Source organism: Stylophora pistillata, chromosome 13 (assembly GCF_964205215.1).
Source record: "Stylophora pistillata chromosome 13, jaStyPist1.2, whole genome shotgun sequence".
NCBI classification, from domain to species: Eukaryota; Metazoa; Cnidaria; class Anthozoa; order Scleractinia; family Pocilloporidae; genus Stylophora; species Stylophora pistillata.
In genome coordinates, this window is record NC_142531.1 from 17,714,115 (window position 1) to 17,736,614 (window position 22,500).

General features: G+C 39.7%; 1 protein-coding gene across 1 annotated transcript in view; it reads right to left on the reverse strand.

Annotated features, from left to right (window-relative positions):
• Positions 1–830: 830 nt before the first annotated feature.
• LOC111338753 (clathrin heavy chain 1) overlaps positions 831–22,500 on the reverse strand; it is a 30,110-nt gene continuing 8,440 nt past the window's right edge. Inside the window, exons 9-32 of the mRNA XM_088743330.1 lie at positions 22,422–22,500; positions 19,016–19,108; positions 18,200–18,385; positions 17,384–17,521; positions 16,837–16,929; positions 16,047–16,118; positions 14,966–15,146; positions 14,175–14,245; positions 13,964–14,056; positions 13,668–13,793; positions 12,974–13,239; positions 12,005–12,116; positions 10,847–10,969; positions 9,525–9,670; positions 8,223–8,406; positions 7,284–7,476; positions 6,573–6,730; positions 5,798–5,962; positions 4,850–5,125; positions 4,200–4,481; positions 3,178–3,459; positions 2,569–2,790; positions 1,851–1,926; positions 831–1,290 (exon numbers count right to left, since the gene is read on the reverse strand). The exon at positions 22,422–22,500 is cut by the window's right edge and continues 122 nt beyond it. Coding sequence (XP_088599456.1) covers positions 1,160–1,290; positions 1,851–1,926; positions 2,569–2,790; positions 3,178–3,459; positions 4,200–4,481; positions 4,850–5,125; positions 5,798–5,962; positions 6,573–6,730; positions 7,284–7,476; positions 8,223–8,406; positions 9,525–9,670; positions 10,847–10,969; positions 12,005–12,116; positions 12,974–13,239; positions 13,668–13,793; positions 13,964–14,056; positions 14,175–14,245; positions 14,966–15,146; positions 16,047–16,118; positions 16,837–16,929; positions 17,384–17,521; positions 18,200–18,385; positions 19,016–19,108; positions 22,422–22,500 — 3,748 coding nt within the window. The 3' untranslated portion in view covers positions 831–1,159. The remainder of the gene's footprint in view (positions 1,291–1,850; positions 1,927–2,568; positions 2,791–3,177; positions 3,460–4,199; positions 4,482–4,849; positions 5,126–5,797; positions 5,963–6,572; positions 6,731–7,283; positions 7,477–8,222; positions 8,407–9,524; positions 9,671–10,846; positions 10,970–12,004; positions 12,117–12,973; positions 13,240–13,667; positions 13,794–13,963; positions 14,057–14,174; positions 14,246–14,965; positions 15,147–16,046; positions 16,119–16,836; positions 16,930–17,383; positions 17,522–18,199; positions 18,386–19,015; positions 19,109–22,421) is intronic.

The following is a 22,500-nucleotide window of genomic DNA, read 5'->3' on the forward strand; positions in this document are numbered from 1 at the left end:
GGTTTGAAACACCCCATTATCTATGACACATCGAAGGACAGAAAACAAGACTTTGTTGCAAAGATAGAAGAACTGGTCATAGAATGTGGTTGTCTCCAATGACGGTTTCCACAGGATGAAGTTACTTGGATTATTATTACTACCCCCCCCCCCCCATGGGATACCAGTCCACGGCAAGATTACCCCCTCCCCCCTTCTGCATTTCATTAGATGGTTCCCAGATGGTTCTTGGCAGCCATTGATACTCCTGGGTGTTGAGAGAGAGGCACTGTGAAAGTAAAGTGCCTTGCCCAAGAACACAAACCACAAGGACCCGCTCAGGGGCCCGTTTCTTGAAGGTCCCGAGGCCTGTTTCTCGAAGGTCCCTGTAACTTAACGGACCCGAAGCCATATTTTAAAATCAAAAGCTAGTCAATAGAGAAGCAGGCTCTGACACCCTAACCAGTTCTTTTTGTTTCTTTAGCTGCTAGTTTCATCGTATAATTTTCAAAACGCTGGAAACCCCCACCTTGAATGAAAACAGAACAGCTTAACGGGCCCGTTAAGTTACCAAGACCTTCGAGAAACGGGCCCCAGGTTACTTATTGGGCCCGTTAAATCCTTCGGCGAAAGAAACAAAATGAATTGGTCACGGAGCCACAACCTGATTCTCTATTCTTTAAATTTCGATTCTAAAATACAGCTTCGGGGCCGTTATATACCGGGACTTTCGAGAAACGGGCACCAGGTCTCGAACCCTGAGTACAGCGCACCAACTATAAGGCTCCCACAGACACCTGGGAAGCAACGTGCGTTGAACTTATTCTCCCCTATAAAGAAACAACTGATAATGAAATGAATGGTGTTTTATTACCCATACATACATATATACGTAGGTTTGGCATGCTAAGAGTCTATCAAATCAAACCAAACAAACTCTATAGAGGAAGTCAATTAAAAGTATACGGGCAATCACTTCACCATTGACTAATTCTACCACTTACTCCATAATACGGCGACAATTCGACTGAATGGCTCCTCAGTTTTCAGTCCTAGATGAATTCACAATTTTAAGTTACATAGCAAGAAATTAGCCAGACTAGAATATAAAAAAACGCCATTGAAATATAGGGCCTAGCTATTCAGGTTCGATACTAATTTTCTTTCTGTAATTATCTCGTCACATATAACCCGGGCCTGGGGGCATCTGATACCCTCCGGGGTACTGCTGGGGCTGCATGCCTGGTACTACACCAGGAGGCATATTGGGTACCATGCTTGGGCCTGCTGTGATCATTAACTGGTCGGCACCTGTAAGGATGGCAGAACACAAATCAATGTATGTTTTTAGAAGACCTCAAAAAGGCCTGGGCCCAGTTGTTCAAAGGCCGATTAGCTCTAACCCAGGGTTAAATTTTAATCCAGGTTTCTAAATTTCTCTAATCAATAGCCATTTTGGGATAATTTTCCTAGTTCTTTTTAGGACATTCAATCATCAAATTGTAGACAAATGGAATTAAGCTGAATTTTCTTTCAGAGCTTTCAGATCTGAAATCAAATTTCACACTAACCCTGGGTTATCTTAACACAGCTTTGAACAACCCGGCCCTGTGCTCTAGAAGCTCCCAAGTGCCGCAGGAAAATCACTTTTGTCTTCGGGCGCCTCGGATGACTTTGCTTTAATGAAAGCTCTTTAAGAGCCAGGCACTCCAGATATCGTTCAGGCACTTAGTGAATCAACCAGGAGCAAAGCTCAGTGCGTATTTTGATGGAGTGCTGTACTCTCGTGCTAAAGTAATCACAAAAAGCCTGGAAGGATATAACGGAAGAGAAAAAAAAAAAAGAGGAAACAAGAAAGACTGGTACCCTACCGAAAACGATGGGCTGATCCTGCTTGCTCTCCTCTTGATCTTTGCGTTCAGCTTCAGAAACTGCTAGCTTGTTCACCTGTCAAGGCCACAAAACGGAAATCCGATGGCAAATTTGCTGAGTAATGTCAATTCTGCACACGAACTGAGTGGCCCTCGCTACTAGAGCCCCTAGCAGTAACGTGCCCATGATTGGTGCGGCTCTGATGTGGCCTGCCAGTTTACTTAAGTTCAATCCGTGCATCTGATCAGTTTCTCCTTGCCAGTTTACTATGCACAACCATGCATACGATACAAGAAAATTGATTGGTTCTTATTTTTTATCTATTGGCGGACAGATGCATAGGTGATGTCACCAATAAAAACATTTTTCTTTTTTTTTTATCATAGAAAACAAATAGATTCCATGATGTTCCGTTATGTCGTGGGTCAGTACAGTAACAAATCAAAGATGTCTAAATGTAGTTAACACATCAGTGACACACTCGACTACGCCTTGAATGCCCTTTTTTTTTTTATTTTTTTATCTTACCACAGATTACAAATAGCTGACAGACCTTAATTGTGAGCAAAGCAAAGTGCCCTACTTAGCAACACAACAAAATCATCCGCCAGGGGCTTGACCAAGGAGTTCATTGCACAAGCCATGACATCATGCCGTGTCTCTCGCCTTGCGAATGCAAAGATAGTTGTAAAAGATGCCTCAGTGGAGCCCACATACCTTGTCTATATATTCCTTAAAGACCTGCACCATGTAGGGCATTGCAAAGTCGATAAGATTGTGTCTCCAGGCGAGCTCTAATACAACATCTGGACTGAGGAGATCATAGCACATGAACAAGCAGGCTGCGAAGCACTCATTGTTTCCAATTTCTAGGAACCAGTGGATCAGATCTTCCGCAGTAGCGTTGTTTCGGGATTCTGCAGCGTACAACATGGCGTCCTAGAAAGGCACAGAGGCGACTAATCAGTAACAATACCAACAAAATCCCTTACTTATATAAGAAATGGGTACATTTTTATTCATACAGGAAATGGGTAGAAGCCGAGACCTACTTGTGAGGTCATGTTGCTCGCGAGGAAACTTGGAGAAACAAAAACAAAAGAACCAAAAAAGAGATAGAACATTTGAAGTCATTTATAAAACAAAATAAATAAAATATTAAGTACGTTACGTAAGGCCAGGCTCGAACCTAGACCACCGGATCACCGTGTCTTCAACTAACTCACTTGAGAGTAGCGTCAGTTCTACAGGCACTGCAGCAAACCGCTTAGCATCAACTCGCCCCTGCGAAAAACTAAAACAAGACACTTCTTTCCGAGAACACACCTTGTAAAGCTTGTCCCTCTTACACAGTTCCACAGACTGCTGCCAGCGGTTGTTGCCCTTGTAAAGGTACGCTGCAATGCGGCGGAACTCGATCAGCTCGTGTTTTTCAAGTCGCTGGGCCAGCGCAATGTTATCGAAGTTGTCGAAGGCATCGATTGAAGCACGGAGGCCGTTGTAGTCTTCTTCTTCAATAAGCAGATCATTCAGAGCCTCGTTTATAGCCTTGTTGTTGTGGCTTTGCACCGATCGTAAGTACGGCTTAACAAGAGGCAAGTGATTTACCTGAAAATTTCCAAACCAGACAAAAAACTCAGTAGAGTTAGACAAGAAAAATTAAGTTATACCCAACCCGACAGAAATGACTAACCAACATGATATCAAAACAATCAGGCGGCTGTACGATACATTCACAATGGAAACCGAGAAAGGATTCCAACTATTTTTAATCCAAGATAACTTTGTTAGGAACGAACCAACAAGCCGTAATGAAACGACAATTTCTTTATCAACTTTGTTCTTTAAGTCACCCAAGGCATTGACTCGGTTGTGTTTGATTAGGTCACACAGGAGTGGCCATCTTAGTAGTGACATCCAAGCAGCTATTAGGGACCTTAAGCAGTAAGGACGAAAACACCGAGGAAAATGTAGATTAAAAAATAAACTCATATCTTTAATTAATTTCGCAAAATGGCTGGATCTCTTGTTTGGTACGATCTTGTTGCTGTAGCCGTCGTGGTTCGGTTGAGGTTCCTATTTTGTCCGTTTTGACAAAGCGCTGCGCTTGGCCCTCGATTCCGACAAAGGCCAAACAATCAAAATTCACTCCTGTTAATAATCCATTCGTGTTTCACCTACCAGCCGACACAGTGCAACAGTTTCTTTACCAACTTTGTTCCATCGATTTCGACCAACTTATTACATGAACTAACCAAAAACTTCATTCTTCGATTACCGAATTCAATTGGTCCAGGGTTTAGCTGAGTAAAATCACCGAACGCCGGAAAGTGACTTGTTTCACGTACCTTCTTGAAGAAATTCACGGCGCGGGTGTGGTCCATACGTGGAGTGAGCACCATAAGGAGATCATTTATCAACATTGGCCTGAAATCCAGGTAGAACTGCAGGGACTTGTAGTACAATTCAATGTTCGCCACTTTACAGATGACATCTTTGAACAGAGCCTCTTTCCAGGCCACAGTTGGGTGAGTCATCATGGTTTGTACTGCATTGTCGTATTCCTCGTATTTTTCGTACAAGAACACAAGCTCTGACCACAGATGAGCTTGCTCGGCTGCGCGAAGAACCTACCAGAAAAATACAAAGGGTGTTAAAAAAAACTTCGTCAACAGCACCGTAAATGTAGCAAGAGGGTAACCATAATCCAGTGGATAATTCCTTAACCGGTGGATAGCGCAGCAAATTTTATTGACATTTACCCGCTATATAGCGACGTATCCGTTGGAAAGCGTCATCCGCCCTTTGAATAACAGGGCCCAGATGGATTATTTTATACCCAAAATTCCCAACCAACACAAATGAATCATCGAGGAGCCACTTGGTGACGACAAACCATAACAGAAGGCGTCACACAATAAGGTCTCATGTCTTCCAAGGCTGAGAAGCGATAAGTACTCCGTGACAGTGACAAAGATACCATATCTCAAGCACTCACCTTAGGAATATTAACTCTAGACCAAAAGAGTTCCAAATGTTCCCTCATCTTAGTGGGTTTGTACTTGGAATACAAGATTGCCAACTCTGTAAACATGCCCATATGTGCTCGCTCCAGGCCCAAAGCGGCCTCCATCAGGGATATGAGCTCTTCAAAGTAGCCTTGATTCTGGTAGAAATTTATTAATTCTTCTAATTCATCGGCGTGGACCACGATGTGAAGTCCACACATTTGGGCCAAACGGAATTCTTCTCCCTCAACACATGCGAAACAAACCTGTTGATAAAAAAGGATAGAATTTACCTTCACAATGATGTTTAAAAAAAAAAAAAACGTGGCGAAAACAACTAAAATTTAGAATTTCTGTGAAAAAAAAAAAAAAAAAAAAAAAAATCCCCTCGAGCGACGAACAGGATTTGAGTAACCCGAAGTGCAGGCCTCTTATTAGGGCGAGTTAACGCTAAGAAGCGCGCGATCGTTTAATTAACAGGCCATGTTTAATTTAGAGTGAGAGTCGACGGTAGGGGAGGGGACGGGAAGGGGCAAAATGTTCACTTCCACACTCCTGCCCCTCTCCAAATTTTTGATCGTCACTCACCCCTTTGGTTTCTTTCCCTCCCTAGCCTTCCGCTACTATTAAAATCAAAGATAACGGCCATTTTTCGCTAAGAAAATACTGAGCACTCGCTTGCCCAAATTACGCCTGCTGTTCGTGCGACTAAATCACAGGAGAAAGGGAGAGATAACGATCTGAAATGGATCCTATTGTGACATGTAACTGATTGGTCGAGAGAGTGTTAGGGAGTTTTGTAAACCAATCACAGAGGGTAGAAAGGATATACCACTACAACACCGGATTGTTTTTGACACTTAAGTAAAAACCGACCCATAGCAGACGATTAATACTAAATTGAAGTTTGAAAAGAAACTGTACAGTGTTTTACCCACCTCTTTCCATGTCTTTGTGCTGTTTGCCTTTCTGGCGCCGTCGACAGCTGCCTGGTATTCTCCTAAGTGTACTAAAGTGGAAGCTAATTTAGCAAAATTCGACACGTTGTTATAAAGAAGTTTGGCAGCGTCGAACATTTTCTCGTCAAAGCATCGGTCGCCAACCTGCAAGAACAGATAGGAACAATTACCAACAGATGATATAATTAGACGTTTTCTTGCGTAGCATTGCTGAGTATTTTTACGAGTCAAAATACAAAATACGAATAAAAATACTCAGCGATACGACACACCAAAACGTCTAATAAATGATTTATTACCCAATACGCCAAATTGTTATTTCAGTGCGGGCCGGGCGAATTTCGCGGATATTTATTTATGGGGAGTGCGTGACGGAAGTATGCGAAGCGGAACGGAATTGGCGCGTTGTCGTATTGCTGTTTCTATTTTCTTACATAAATGGTGAAACTTCTTTGTCTTCTAACTGCTTTTCTTCATTCGATTTCTCAAATAAACTTGGATAAATATTCGCCAGCCATTCTGACTCTTCGTCGTCAGAAAAATTAATTAAATTTGTCCGCCAATTTTTTTTGTAACTTCAATTCAGTTCGTCACTTGCGCGATGCGAGAAAACCTGTCTAACCGGTTCTCTGGGGTACAAATACCGGTGATATTTGTATTCTATGGAGTGTAGCTGGATAATAATGTCCACTACAGGCATTAGAGACCAACTATCAATAACGAGAAACAAAGAGCAAAGATTCCCAGCACTTACCTGCTGAATTTGAGCGTGGTTTGGTCCTGATATAAATTCTTCGAGCTCCGCAAGGCGGTTAGTTTTGGCGAAGGCAAAAATCAGTTCCGTTTCTACAAATGAATCTCTGGACTTTTTCTGGGCCATCTGCAGGAAGCGCACGACATCTTCAAAGTTTCCTGAAAACAACAGAAAACGAACAGACGGTTAATTTAGTTCACCTGATATGCTGAAAGAACCAGTCAGTAACTGACCGACTTTCAAAGCCAATCACGATCATGAAAATGTTCTACACGTACAGCTAACAAGAAATCAAAGTACAGTAAAACTTGTATTCAGCAGCACTGGATATTATAGAGGTAAAGTTACATGTTAACCACTTCGCAGAGCTAAGAGTTACCAGCATCAACACAACCCCAGGGCTCGACACTAACTTTTCAACTTACTAGCCAAGTGGCTAGTGACATCTTAGATGTTACGACAATTTCAGTTTGTTTACTAGCCAAATTGGCTTGTGGAAATCGAAAACCACAAGCCAAAACTGAATTTCTACTAGTCTGTGGCTAGTTGGCTAGTGTCAGAGTCGAGCCCTGAACCAAACACGATTTCCCTACTGGTCAAGGTATGGTGTCATTTCGAACTGCTTCTCGCCGAGTTTTGAATGGAAAAGCTACGTAATATTATTATGGATCAGGGATTACTTTCACCACTGAATGATAACTGTGCTGGTACCTTCTCTGTTGGCTGTTTCAACGACCTCTGTATAAGCAGACGGATCATCAGCTTTTATAAATGAATCAATCGCCTCTTTAACCATGTTCTTCTGCAGCTGGGCTTTGGCTAAAAGACTCCATACTGCGGCCTCGTTGCATCGCTCGGCAAACTCGTACGCACGGTCCAAATTTTGTACATTCTCTATCAAAACCTACAGAAGAGCAGAACCAAAAAAAGAAGTTTATATTTATCCAGTCCGTTACGATTATTAACGAAATATTTAGCAAAGGAAATCATCAACGAACTACATCAACAAATACTTTACAAGGGTGCTTTTCCATAGAGTGTCTTTGATCTGAGTGCGCACCCACCCACCCCCCCCCCCCTTGCACGTGTAGAACTACTACGGGGGAGTACTGCCCCTCTCCCCTCACCCAAATAGAAGTAGACCTCACCATAATGGTTTTCAAGTGCAAAAAAAAAAACTAAAGGGAGAGGGGAGGTACCAATATACCAAAAAGGATGGTCAAGGAGGGGAAAATACTAGCACAAAACAAAAGAGGCAAAAATGAACCAAGGAAGAACGAAGATAGTTGAGAATAAAAATATTTACACAGATTGCAAATGACTCTGATGTCGGCTTCCGCTCAGGTTGTGGAAACGTGAGTCACAACGGTCCTTCTCAGGACTAGTCACAACCGGGCGATTAGAAAACACGATCACCTGTTACCCTCAGGTTCACACCATACACTGTATATTTACAAGATATTCGTTTAGTGAGATAGTAAAATATAAAAGAGGCGATAATAAGCCTACAAAAAGTAGGGATGGCTGAGTATGGAGAGGATTGACACGGATTCAAAATCCCAACCTTGAAAATTTTAAGCTTAATTTCACCAGCATGCGTCGTCAATTGCTGAAGAAACACAACAATATCAATATTAGGGACTGTTATACCTGGATAGCAGAGGTGTTCACATCAAACTTCTTAAAAATGGCAAAGGCTTCTTCGTAAAGTTCACCACCAATGGCGATACTGGCGATATCGGGCGCATCATAATTGTCGAGGCGCGTGATGTACTCCATGACACGCGTACGATCGGCCTTAATAGCTGTCAAAATCAGCAGGTTCTGTAAATTTCTGCAACATTAGACGAAAAGAAACAACCTCCATAAATTGTCGGCAATTGCACGCTGTTCAATTAGACCAATCATCGACTGTACTTCGAAAACACTTCGAAGAAAGGGTTGACGTTACATAGCACCAATGAATCAATATGAAATTATACTTAAGCGGATTGCGATCGAGTGTTGTTTGACCAAAACTAACGCAATCACAGTAGCCAATCAGAACAACGAAAAACGTCTGAAGGGGTCAATGAAAACTAAAAACAGAATGGGTGAAACGGCCCTTAGTTAGGGATAGCTAAAGTACACAAGAGCGGTTTGTTTAAATTTTGGAGAGGGGTAGATAAAAGGAGAGGCGTAGTGAACGAAAACCAATGTAATTCGGGGATACCTTTTGAAAGTTTACTGCTACTTTGTAACAGGACCAAAGGAAAGATCTGTACTATTTAGATTAACTTGACCTTCCGAGGTCTTTCCGGAGTCCACCTGTTATTTTCAAAATTCTTACAACACAATACCGTCTTGTATACTTTACAGCACATCCTAGCCGCTGTACATTTTGAACACAAAACACTTTTGTTTTAGATCCTTCTTCAAAATGGATATCAAACTTAAATTCAAGATAAGGAAAACGATAAAAACAGTACTAGTAGAAAGAAAGTCCATGGTTCCACGGAATGTTGTAGACATTTCAAAACAACGAAACTCATCATTAGTGAAACGAAAGTTGCAAAGATGGGTTTAATTTGTCCATATTTGAAGACGACTGTATGACCTGGTGTACCAAACATATATATTTCGCTCAACTAAATGACGGACGCTTGTTTGGGTTAGGACCTTGTGGTTCTAAGCCCCAGCTGCCTTAAAGGGAACTGTCTATCAAAGTGTATCTTTAGCACTCTGCTTGTATAACCTTTTACTCCCGAGATCTCAATCGTAATTCTCCTTACAATCTGCCGTACAATTCTTATAATGTTCGTTGTGAGAATTTGGTATTGGATAACCTAATAATCGCAAAGTTGGTATTTCTTTTTTCTCATCAATCGTCTGCTTCATATTGTATTGATATTGTAAGGAGAAATTATGTCTTGGGTCATTGACGAGGGTTGAAGGAATACAATAGCTTCTCACCTATGGTCGCTGAAGACGGAGTTATCTAACACAATCTTTTCTAACAGTTCAATCAGTTCATTGGGTAGATCAGCAGTCATGAATGCTTTCACTGTGCACGACACATCCTCGGGATCTTGAGTCTCGGAGAGGGCTGTTTGCACAACCTTTGGCAACAAGATCATAAGAGAAAATAGTTTAAAAATAGATGAAGAGCTCAAGATTTCTACCGAGTGACGCTAGATGAGGGCGAAGCCCAAATCAACTACTGTGGAACACTTTTTGAAAGTGTAGAATTTATTTTAGCTTATTTCGCGGGAGGAAAAAATAAGCAAAAATTTATTCCAGCGTGACTGCCTTATCTCTCTGTTGTGGTTCGAACGGAAAAAATAATGTAAACATGCAACGTACACACCCAGCTGTGAAAATTTCTTTAGAAAGTACCATATTCAACACTGAGCGGCAACACAGAATGTTGTCGCTAAGGCAAGAAAATAATGATCTTTATAATCGTCTTCTTAGTGACCAAATTATACTGACTAATGATGACTGACAAAGATACTGTCATTGGCTATCACTGCATTTTATATCTTGCAAAACAACAGGAAGTGAGTTGCGCGAAAATCAATTCAAGCCAACTTGTCAGTTTTTGTAACTAAGCGAAAATACATTCCCGCCTTTTTTAAGTCTTCCACAGTATCTAACTTGCGAGAAGACCCCTTTTTATTAGCGTTTCGGGACGAGCATTTTTTCGCCCGCGAGAAAGTATGAGCAACGTGAGCCCACGAGGTCTGTAAAGGGGTCTGGTACCCGTCTCGTCCCCAATCTCTCCGCGGGCGGAAAAACGTGCGCACTGCAGCGTTAAATAAAAGGATAAAGGCTGAAAGTTTTTAAAGAAACTGTGGTGCTGCGTCAGTGGGGGTAACAAGGCCATTTGGTTTTATCAACTAAGTTGAAATTGTAAATTGGCCACCGTAAAGAGTTAAAAAGCCGACGTTTCGAGCGTAATTATCGCGTTTCGTTTTACTAACTGAATGCCTGGAAAAGGTTACAACAGGAGACTCGAAAAAAAGCAAAGATAAAACCTGAAAACTGCTCAAAGTGCTAAAGGAAAAGGAGAGTAACCAGGTCACAGTTAGCTTATTGTTTTGCAATTCATTGATTAAGAAGTTGGCGCTTGTTTTCGCGATTGAAAGCAGACTGGAGTAAAATAAGACAAATGCGGTGTCAGATTATTTTTGACATTCAATTAAAAAATGCCCGAAATTCTGTAACCGGCCCTCTGTGATAATAAATAAACCATTTCGAAACCACAAGAAAACAAGCGCTTAAATTTCACTAACCTGGTCAATAAGCTGTCTACGGAATTGGTTTGATTCTTGAAGTACTTCTGCCCAGAGATCTGGGTCCCTTCGTCGAACAAGGTATCTCGCCAGACTCTTGAATAGTGAGTTCTCGTTGCAAACCTTGACAAGATAAAAATTGCAATGTTACAGTAACTGATTTAAAACTAGGCTTTGTGATTCAAAAGGATCCTAGTTTAACCACTTTTGTGGGGCATTTTGATAAACCGTCAGAGTGTAAATGAGCAAAGTGGTGAAAGGTATGCTGATTCCATGAGATTATATAGATAACATAAATTTACCAAGTAGATTCCATGTTGCCGCGGATCTGTTCTGTTGTAGAACAGAGATGACATCAAAATGTGGTAAGAAAAAAACGTGGCACACATGATGTAGCCAAGTGTTCTTACCACATTTTGATATCTTCTGTTACCTACTACTGTACACACCCACCGAATGGAATCTAGTCGTTTCGCACGATGAAGAAGAAAAAAAAAAAAAACGTATGAGAGCGATCCTCGCAGTAACAAACCCTCTCAGGCCCGAATGGGATTTGAACCCATAACCCGCTGCGACACCAGTGTAGTGCTCTACTAACTGAGCTAGCAAGTCAACTGGGAGCTGGGCCCCGTTTCTCGAAAGTCCCGGTAACTTAACGGACCCGTAAAAGCTGTTCTGTTTTCATTCAAGATGGGGGTTTCAAAAGTTTTGGAAATGACACCCTAAAACTATTCGCTAAAGAAACAAAAGGACTGGATTGGTTGCCAGAAGCTTTCCTTCCCTTTAAATTTTGATTTTTAAAACATGGCTTCGGGCCCGTTAAGTTACCGGCACTTTCGAGAAACGAGCCCCTGGTCATAAAGTTGGTTCGTATTAAACCCGTCGAAGTGATAAATCAATGAATTTGAATATATGAAATTTTTCATACATTCCAATTCACTGACGAAGGGAAATGTTGTTAAGGGCGAGGTCATCTGTTCTCCAATATATCATAGCTAAGAACCACTCAAAATGTGTGTAACATTTACCTAATTATATAAAGTGAATTACACTGCTACAAAATATCATCAACTTTTCACTTAAAGGGAAAAGAGACTGAAAAATACTTAGAAGGGTGCCATTGCACATATAATATAATTGCAACTTAGATGTTTGTACCTTAATTAACTCAGCATCGCACTGTCCTCGTTCATAAGCTATGCAAGCCAAATGTGGATCCCTCTTTTCGCAGTATTTACCAACTACTTTGCTGTCATAGTATGGGTTCTCCCTGAAAAATTAACAGAATTACTAGTCAAAATTTGACCACATCGTGCAAGGTTTTATAGAGCTAGTTAACACGACAAAAGTTGGAACGGAAACATCTCTACAAAATGCCACGTATCTTTCTAAGTTCGCTAAGTACTAATCCAGTATGTTTTCCTACAATGCATTTTAAGCCATGGACAATTAACGTGATATTATTCAAATCAAATCTTACTACACCCTTCCCTCAAAGAATGTTCAACTTTGTGCACTTTGTAAACTTTACCAATACTTTACCTAGACGTGGTGATTGTTTGGTTTGACCAATAAAGTTGGAGAAGGGAATGGAGGTTCTACGTTTACACCTTAACTAGCAAAAAGATCTTTTTTAATATACTAGGATGTAGAACATGTTTTCAATAGGGACCTTAGGCAAACCACGACGAGGTACGAGGAGGTGGTAAAACAATGGATCTAATGGGGAGAACAAAGGCCACCACATGCACTTTTAACCCTTGTACATTTCTTAGCCGTCCTTTGCAAACAATAGAGTGAGATCACCAAAATTTGCGTCTACGAACGGGCCAACGGAAACCGCGACGGCAAATTATTTCATTTCCATTTGGAAATCAACACTGCTAATATATATTATGCTGAAGTTGAGGTCTGGCGCCGTAAGAGACGGTAAACACAAGCAGCCATTTTCGTAATTCTAATTAAAAGTAGAAATTGAGTTTTTTAATCGACGGCTTCCTTGGGGTTGCCGTCCAGACTGCTCAAGGTCACTAATAACTGTTCCCAGGAGTTTTTACTTCTATTGTATTAAGTTTAGTATCATCATTTATGTTGATATAATGATACTTTTAACACTATTACACCAACCTAAGGAATCTTTCAGGATTGTTGTTAGCATCAATATAAATCTTGGCCAGTGCGTTATGAGTGGCTGGTTCTTCAGTTCCATCATGGATCTTTGCTTCCAGCCAGGGTAACAGAAGCTTAAGGCGATTTCTTTTCTCCACCTCTTCAACGAGTTCGTCAGTTGAGAATTGGCCTCGTACAGCCATCATGAGACTCTTGATGATGTCTTCTGAGCAGTCCACGTCCAACAAACCTCCTACTACCACAGGCAAACGTGAGGGGTTCACCTGAACAAAAAAACAAGAAAAAAAAAATCGAAGTAAGTCTTGACTCCTTTAGACCTTATCAAGTCAAACTGAATTATGACATCTTTTGCCTGAACATCAACAGTCTCCTTTTAGGAATACAAATTGCTCAAAAGTCAATAACTAATTCCAAATAGTCTCTTCTCAGTGATAGATCTTCATTTTTGCATTTGTCTTTGACCTAAAGAAATTTGTCAAAATTTGAGTCTAAGCCAGGTGAACAGAAGAGAAATTTCAAAGGACAGTACAGTATTTAAATGTTACTCTCCTGGTTACATGTTTTCTACCTATTATAACAAAAAAACAAAACAAAACCAAGATACTGAGCGCCCTGATTGGTCAGGCCCAGTCCCAACCAGTCCAGATTATCAAGGTTTGTCCGTAGCAACATTGGGACCCATTTTACATACCTTCTGGACATAGATCTCAATGTATTTCTGAAGGTTGTTGCGATATAAGTACAACACCAGATCATGGACAAAATCAAATCTATCACAGACTATGATAAGAGGCAACTGGTCAGTCAGTTTGGCTTCCTAAAGAGGAAAGAGAACAAAACTGATGTAATTTAAGTTGATTTCAACAATAACAGAGAATTACCTGCTAAGGGTACACGAGTTATCAGAAATAATGCTACCGTTTGTGGTGACACCGATCAAAGAACATGAAAAACTATTTTGAGACTACTAATGGAGAGTAATATTACCTTGAGAAAGTTTTTAACTCTTTCTGGATCATAACAGTTGCTTTCTCTACAAATACGCTCAACTTCTTTAACCTGGCCAGTCTTGCAAGCAGCCTGCAATGAAAAAAACCAACAAGAGACGATCAAAGAATTATAATATGATCAAAAATTTAACCTGTACCATAAATTGAGTGTGGAATGAACTGTTTTTGGCTATTGTTATTGACTTTACCTGTATGTACTTGAAGTGGACATCTGGTTCCTGACTAAAGTTGACAATAGATCCCAAGAAGTAAAACAAACCTGTGAGATAAAATATACAGCTTAAGTTAATTTTAATCAGTGTACAATGCACATTCTCGTGCATTTATTTTAAACAAGCACAGTTTCAAGAGATCTTGAACAAAACACCAAGATTTAACCTATGGGTAAGATCTCTGTTAGTCAAAACAGCTAGTGGTCAAAACCCCTCCTATTTAGACCTGTAAGTATTTTAATTGCTAGTCTTAAACCAACATTCTTCAAACAATAGGTCATATATTGTTACTAAACTTTGAAGTATCTAAAATTCAATAATTTTTGAAATATTTCTTGGCTATTTTAGGCTCCAGTGTGGAAAAAAAAAGTGTGTTTTCTGTGTCAAAATCTCGGCCTCTCCCCCCACCCCAGCCCCAAACAATACCCCTGGATCCCACCTTGGCCATTTATTCTATGTACTACAATTGTTACAAATGTAACCTAACCCTTTCACTCTCAGGAATAACCACAAAATAATTTCTCCTCACAAGTTTGGTACATTTTCAAGAAAAAGGGAAATGAGAAGAGAGGAAAATATCAACTGAAGGACTACACTTGACTAACAACCAAATAAAAATCTAAATCTAATGTCAAATCTAAAGGTTACAATTATAAGAATGGTGTGGGGAACATCATTTAGATCTTGGGGGCGAAGGGTTCAAAAATCTTTCTTTATTGTCATGGATTAATTCTTGTTAAAAACACCAAGGGGAAAATGCTATGTACCTTCAAAACTCTTAAAGGATTCAAACAGCTCAATCAGAGCAGTTGTGCTGAGTTGTTCATGGTACTTGGTTGCCACTTGAACACAGATTTGTAAGTTTTGGCGAATGTTGTGGGTAAGCATGGCACGCAGGCATTCCAAGGAATCTTCCACTGATAAGGAACCAAAGTAGTTAACCAGCCACTGCAAAAGAAAAACAGATTTCCATTACAACAATTTTCAAAGAAAAGATGAACGAGCCTGAAGACTCCTTGCTACCATTGCTTGTCCTGGTATGGGTAACAGGGAACAGTACTATTACCCCTGGATGCCATGGTATTCACCTAAAGGTAAAGAGGCACTTTGATATCAAGAGTGAAGTGTGTTGTCCAAGAACCCAACACAATGACCTAGCTTTGGCTTAACCCCAGACCTTTCCTTCTCAAGTCCAATGTACTACCCTCTGCGCCAGAGCATCCCTCAGAAACAATAAGCAAAGTCAATAGATAACAATACAGAAACATTCTGAATGTTATCTCGTAGAGTATACATAAATCTTGTTAGATATTTTGTTGTGTGGCATTGCCGAGTATTTTTATGAGTTGTGCTGTATTTTGCCAAGCCCATACGGCAAGTTGAAATACAAATAACAAGTAAAAATACCCAGCAATACAACACAACAAAATGTCTGATGAGTTGTCTATTTTCCAACATGTTATTTCAGTGTGGGCAAATTTCATATGTATTTATTTACAGGGAGTGAATGACAGATGTATGCGAAGTGGAACGCAATTGGTGCTACTTCTATTTTCTTCAATAAATGATGAAATTTCATTGTCATCTAACTGTGTTTCTTTGTTTAATTTATCTAATAAACTTGGATCTATATTCACTAGCCATTCCCACCCTTCATCAACCGAAAAATGATTTAAATTGTCCACCATTTTTTTTTTTTGTGAATTCAATCCCATTTGTTGTATGCATGATGCGGGAAAACCTGTCTAACCAGTTCTCTGGAGTACAAGTACCATGTGATATTTGTACTTGTCTTGGGCATTATTTGTACTCTATGAAGGGTAGTTGGATAGCAAGAAAAAGCACTACCTCAGGATTTAGCAGATGAGTATGCACAATGGCTCTCTTGATGTCAAAGATGTCAGTATAGTGTTCCAAGGCCTGTGTAACATATACAAACATAAAATAATCTGAAAAACATGCTCAATCTTGTGCACAAATCTACAGTCACATGGACTGGGATCAACATTCCCTTCAATACCTATTCATGAAAATCAATAATTGCCCATATCTAAGTTGTCACATTCAAAGAATTTTGAAGTGCTTCCAGTTGCATAATTTTGTAAATTTCTTCAATTTAGGCATTCCCTTTTACTATTAACTCACTATTATTAACAAATAAGTGTATATAATTTATGCAACCAATTCCACGATTATTGTAACTGTTCTTTATCATTTTCATCATTTAAATTGTAAATAATTTGACAACTTATTTTTAAGTGCGATGATTTTACAATTTAATACCCTTATTCAGGGGTTTTGTTAAGAGCTGAACACCAGGCAAATTGACCAGTCGCGAGGACAGTTTTGCCCACCTGGTTTGACAATCTGGCCCCGGTTGTTTGAAGGATGGATAACGCTATACACTGGATAAATCTCTATCCAGTGGATAGCGCAGTACGTTTTGGTAACACTTATCCGCTGGATAGTGATTTATCCATTGGATGGCACTATCTGCCCTTTGAATAACCGGAGCCTGGAGGATAGTTTATCTAACAAAGAAGTTCAATGCCTCTTCTAACAACTGCATGCATCACATAAGCTGAACACAATTCTTGATAAAATTCCTTTGCTAGTTTGCAAGTAAATGAACCCTTACCCTCTGCAACAGTCCAGCATTCTCACACAGCTGGGCAATATGAGCCCGATCATAATGAGTAAACATTTGATTGCCGAGAATTGCATCTGCAACCTGAGGAATGCATTTTAACCACACTCAATAACCTGTAAATTAGACAATGGTTTCTAACAAGGGACACAGATATCCTCACAAGCTAACCTTCTAACTCCCAAGAAGCGATTCACAAGTAACTTCTCTTTATGACTCCCATACATTATCAAGCAAACAGGTAAAGAGAATGTTAAATATTATCAAAAAAAGTAGTCATCTTGATCTAACACCAAATTCTCGTAGCTAATTTAAAATGTGAAACAGCTAGAAGAGAGAATTAACAATCTGATCTTACGATTTAAAGGTTAACTGCAATTGAAGTTATTTTGAAAAGGATGTCTGAGAAATTCTGGATTCTTTTGGGGATTTAACCACCTGCCTTCCAGAAAAGAGTTGGGTACCTCTACCAACTACTAATCAGACAATTTGAGAAAAGAAGTGTTGTGTCATGGCAAGTACAGTTGTACTCACTGACCTGGGGAGCTGTGAGGAGATTCATTTCAAGCAGCCTGGTCTGTAGATGATCTTCAGTTGGTCTGTTGTTCTTGAGAGCATCCAGAAGGAAAGAAGTGCATGCTTGAACCTGGTTTGTTTCCATAAATACATCTACAATCTGAAAATTGCAAAAGAACAGTTTGAAAAGTGAATGTTGTGAGTGATAACAGTGGAATGACTGAGATCAAAATGTTTAAATGTGGAATGACTGAAATGAAAATTTTTAGAACAAGAATATGGAGCATGTTATCCAGATGTTCTTGCAAACAAGTCAACCCTGATTTGCTACATTTACATTACATATTTACATTTATATAGCGCAGACTTCTATGTGGATATATTCAGTCGCGCTTAACAGTATTGTAAGGTTGAGATTGGACATCAGCCTTTTTATCATGCGCCTCTTCAGCCACTTCAGTCCATGCAGCAATCTCACCTTCCCACCCATCCCACCCTGGGGAGGACATCCACTACACAGATATCTTGTGCATGAGAAATTTAAGTCTCCTAACTCTAACCCCGGAGGAGACGGACCTATAGCTTTACGTCTTCTCCGAGAAGACGAAGCAATGTGAGTGAAGCGTCTTGCTTAAGGACACAACGTCATGCCCCAGCCAGGACTTGAACCCGAGCCGACCGACCCAGAGTCCAGTGCACTGACCACTGGACTACTCATGCCTCACATACAAAAATTTTTGGGTAAAAAAGTGTAGCTCATATACTAGTATTTTTGGCACCTCTCCCTTTTCCAAAATCCATGGTGTTTTTCATACAAATAACCTTGTTTACTACTGACCTGGCTGAGATCTGCAAGTGGTTCTCCTTCCTCCTGGACAAGCATTGAAGCAAATTGACTGCCTGTCTCTGGATTGACCCTCATCACATTTCGAAGAAGGAATATGTAATCTGGAGTGTAACCAACTTTCTTTGCATACAACACTATCTTTTGGAACTGACCAGTTTCAGCAAAGCATTGGATCACCTGGAAAAAGAAAAATCATATTTAAGTTAATGATCCCATGATAAGAAAGACCTTAGGTGCCTTAGGTACAGGTACTGCATTAAAAATGTCTAAGCAGGGCTTGACACTAACGGTAGTCCACTAGCCACAGACTAGTAGAAATTCAGTTTTGGCCAGTGGTTTTCAATTTTTACTAGCCAGTTTGGCTAGTAAACAGACTGAAATTGTTGTAACATCTAAAAGCATCTGAGATGTCACTAGCCACTTGGCTAGTGAGTTGAAAAGTTAGTGTTGCGCCCTGCCAAGTCCCATCATCCATTTTCATTCTTGTGTGTACATTGAAATTATTACAATATTTGTGTATTCGAGACTTTTAAATATACTCTTGCATCCACCTTGTATTGGCTACTTGAACCACTCACAAAGGAACCAAAGGCCATAGTCTATGATAAACTGATACTGTCAACAGAAAGCCCACATGACATTTGTGTGACACAAGCAACGTTGAAAAAACTGATTTAGCCTGATCAGCAAACATAAAGTGATTGGAGAACGGTGTAGAATAAACAACTGAAGTTGTCTAATATGCTGTGCGAGTGTCATGAAGTAGTCACTACAATACATTGGTGAAGTGTCTGCTAAGAAAGTTACCTTGCTAGGTACATTAGCTCTGAGATACACTGACAAGGCCAGAGTGGGATCCACTTGCTTCACCAAATCACCAAGCTCTTCACTGCATTCCAGCTGTCAAGAAAAACAACCACAAATATTACCAACTCATTAAAATACAAGTACCCATCTATGTTAAAGGGTATTGAGAAGGAGGTATCCAATGGGCAGAAAACTGTCAGCCTCTCAGTTTAAAAGAATTTGTTTCATTGACTATTCAGTCGTCAATCGAAAGATGGTGTTAATGTATTCATCATAGAGGCCATTAAGTTTCCACTTGCAAAGTCACTGCAGGTGATTTCTACACAATAAGTCAACTGATTGACATAACGAATCTGACATTAAACATTTAATAGAGATTTGTAAACACTTATGAATGTGATAGCATAGTCACAGTTTCAATGCCAATGACCCAAAAGCCTATGAGGGCCCGTTAAGGTCAAAATGGTGCATATAATTTTTAACTGTGCATAAATTAATTTTACACATCGATAGAGTTAATATTCTGCGTTTCTAAAATAGTTTATTTAACCACCAAATTAATTTTACCATTCCTATTAATTATATTTTTAGAAGACAAATATTTTGTGTTTGTAATTAATTGTGTGTGTGTGTTTGGAATTAATTTTGTGTGTGTTTGTAATTAATTTTGTGTGTGTTCGGAATTAATTTTGTATGTTTCTCAAAACCCTTTACCCATAACACCTTGCGGTAGTTCTCTACCTGTGCTGCCAAACAAAGATGGCGACGACCCCTACGATTCCCGAGCAAATGAAAGAAATCGCACAAGCTGCAATAGACAGTATTAATCAGCTAAGCTCGTTTATTGAGCACAGACCATTAAGAAATTGCACAAGCTGTAATAGACAGTATTAATTAGCTAAGCTCGTTAATTGAGCACAGACCGATAAGATTTTCTAGTGACAAACGTCAACCAACATGGGAGACGACTTTCGTTCGCCAAACCCAGCCAGCTAATAGTGCACTAACAGAATTGCAGAGGAGGTTTCTGACAGTTTCAAGAGGAAGATACAGAAGACCTTCTAATTCTAGCTCGCGGCTGTGTCCAGTCCTTCAGAATGCAAGGCGTCCTGCTGGTCGACCGTTAGCATCTGAGATAGTTTCTAAGGATGTTATGATACTAGATATAGGAACAGAGAAAATACCGACGAAAGCAGAAAAGCCTGATTTAGAGAGAAGTGGACGAATTATATCAGGCGTTGACATTGATAGAAAGTGGGATGCCGAAAAACTTCACAAAGAGTTAGTGCAATTATTGAAAGGTGAAATGGAGGGCTTGTATTTCGAAATAGTAAAGAACTCTGGTGGTACTTTGCTAAGACCAAACATCCAGGCAGGAAAAGAGATTGATTCAAAGCTGCTGCTGAAATCGATTGCTCCATCTGGCTGGATCTATTTAAGACTCCTGGAGGAATTGCCATCCATGATTGATCCCAGTGATAAACAACTAAAAGTTCCTGTGTTTGAATTCCCTGAATCTGACATGCTCTCAAGTGATGCTAGTGGTAGAGACGACTTCTCTCGACATATGTCAGACACCATTGCTGATAACTCTAATACAAATGTAGGATCAGTGTTCTGTACAAGAGTCAGCCACCCTCGAGTTCATTTGATATCCAGTCAGTAATCAAAGGTGCTAAAGATCAGGGTTTGACTGACCCTGTAGAAGTGCTTAAATTTCTGCTAAAACAGATTGTAACTGGCCCAGCCCTAGAAATTACAAGCTGCAATGAAACCATTGAGGGAGAAACAAATAAAATAATTACTCAAACTGAATGACGTTATTCGTTTTATGTTGCTGTTAATAAAAGTAAATAACTAAATTACTGCAATAAATCAGTTCTGAGTTTTCTATGACTGATACTGTTAAAATTTACCGATGAAAGCAATGATCTATCAAATCAATTTAACAGAGCATCACCACTCAATTTTGTTGAAATCTATACAAGGGAAAGCCTGTGACTAGGGATAGTTAAACTTAATATTCCAATGATATAGATCGATTCTATCTATGATTTATAGATCTATCTATCTATGAACGATGTCGATAGCAAAAAAGGAGAAAGATATTAACAAAGTGAAGCATTTTAATAATGGATACAACTTGATTTGAAACTCTTGTTTGTTGTCAATGAAATTCATGTTTGGCTAGTTTGCACACAGAAAACTGCCTCACCTTTGCGGCAGATCAAATGGTTAATCTATTTAACCACAGGAAAACTGCTTCCAACTGCTTTCCTTTAAAAAACCTATTGGGGATAAACCTTTCTATGCGGGCATGCAAGAAGGCAAATACCCCCCTCTGCTCTAAAAAACTGTGAAAAGCAAAACATCTTGCATGTCAAAATAATGTTTTAATTTTAATGATCAAGTAAAGAAGTTAAGGGAGAAACTGGTGAATTTGTTGCCCAGAATATCTGCTCCTATGGACGAGAAAACAATTTTTATTATAGTGGCACAGTTTCGTTCTTCCTTTTAGGCCTCAAGAGACTTCACTCGAGGTCAGAAACATGTTAATGACATCAATACATTGCAGGAAGAGATCTGCTTTCATCGGTATTTTCTCTCTTCCCATTTCTAGTATCATAACATCCTTTGAAACTATCTCAGATGCTAATGGTCGACCAGCCCTTACATTCTGAAGGACTGGACCTTACATTCTGAAGGACTGGATACAGCCGCAAGCTAGAATTAGAAGGTCTTCTGTATCTTCCTCTTGAAACTGTCGGAAACCTCCTCTGCAAATTCTGTTAGTGCGCTATTAGCTGGCTGGGTTTGGCGAACGAAAGTCGACTCCGATGTTGTTGGTTGACGTTCATTACTAAGAAATCTTGTCGTTGACCGTCCGTGCTCAATTAACGAGCTTAGCTGATTAATACTGTCTACTGCAGCTTGTGCGATTTTTTTTACTTCCTCGGGAATCGAAGAGGCCGTCAACATCTTTGTTTGGCAGCACAGGTAGAGAACTACCGCAAGGTGTTATGGGTAAAGGGACTTTGAGAAACACACAAAATTAATTCCAAACACACACACAATTAAGTACAAACACACAAAATATTCGTTTTCTAAAAATATAATTAATAGGAATGGTAAAATTAATTTGGTGGTTAAATAAAATATTTTAGAAATGCAAAATATTAATTCTATCAATGTGTAAAATTAATTCACACACAGTTAAAAATTATATGCACCATTTTGACCAGAATGGGCCCTCATAAAAGCCACTTCCAAGAAGTATTTGTTTTAAAATGTGGGTAAGTGTGATGCAAATGAATATTATTGTTACATGAGAGCCTTTGGACCTGGTCTTTGTTTAGCAAGTGAAAGTTTTCTTGACCTCAGAAAATGTTTGTTACCAGCTCTTTACCTTTTCTTCCTTTAGCCACTTCTCTAGAAGCTGCTTCCTTCCTTGCTGTAAAACAGGCTTGCACAGCTCCAGTGACTCA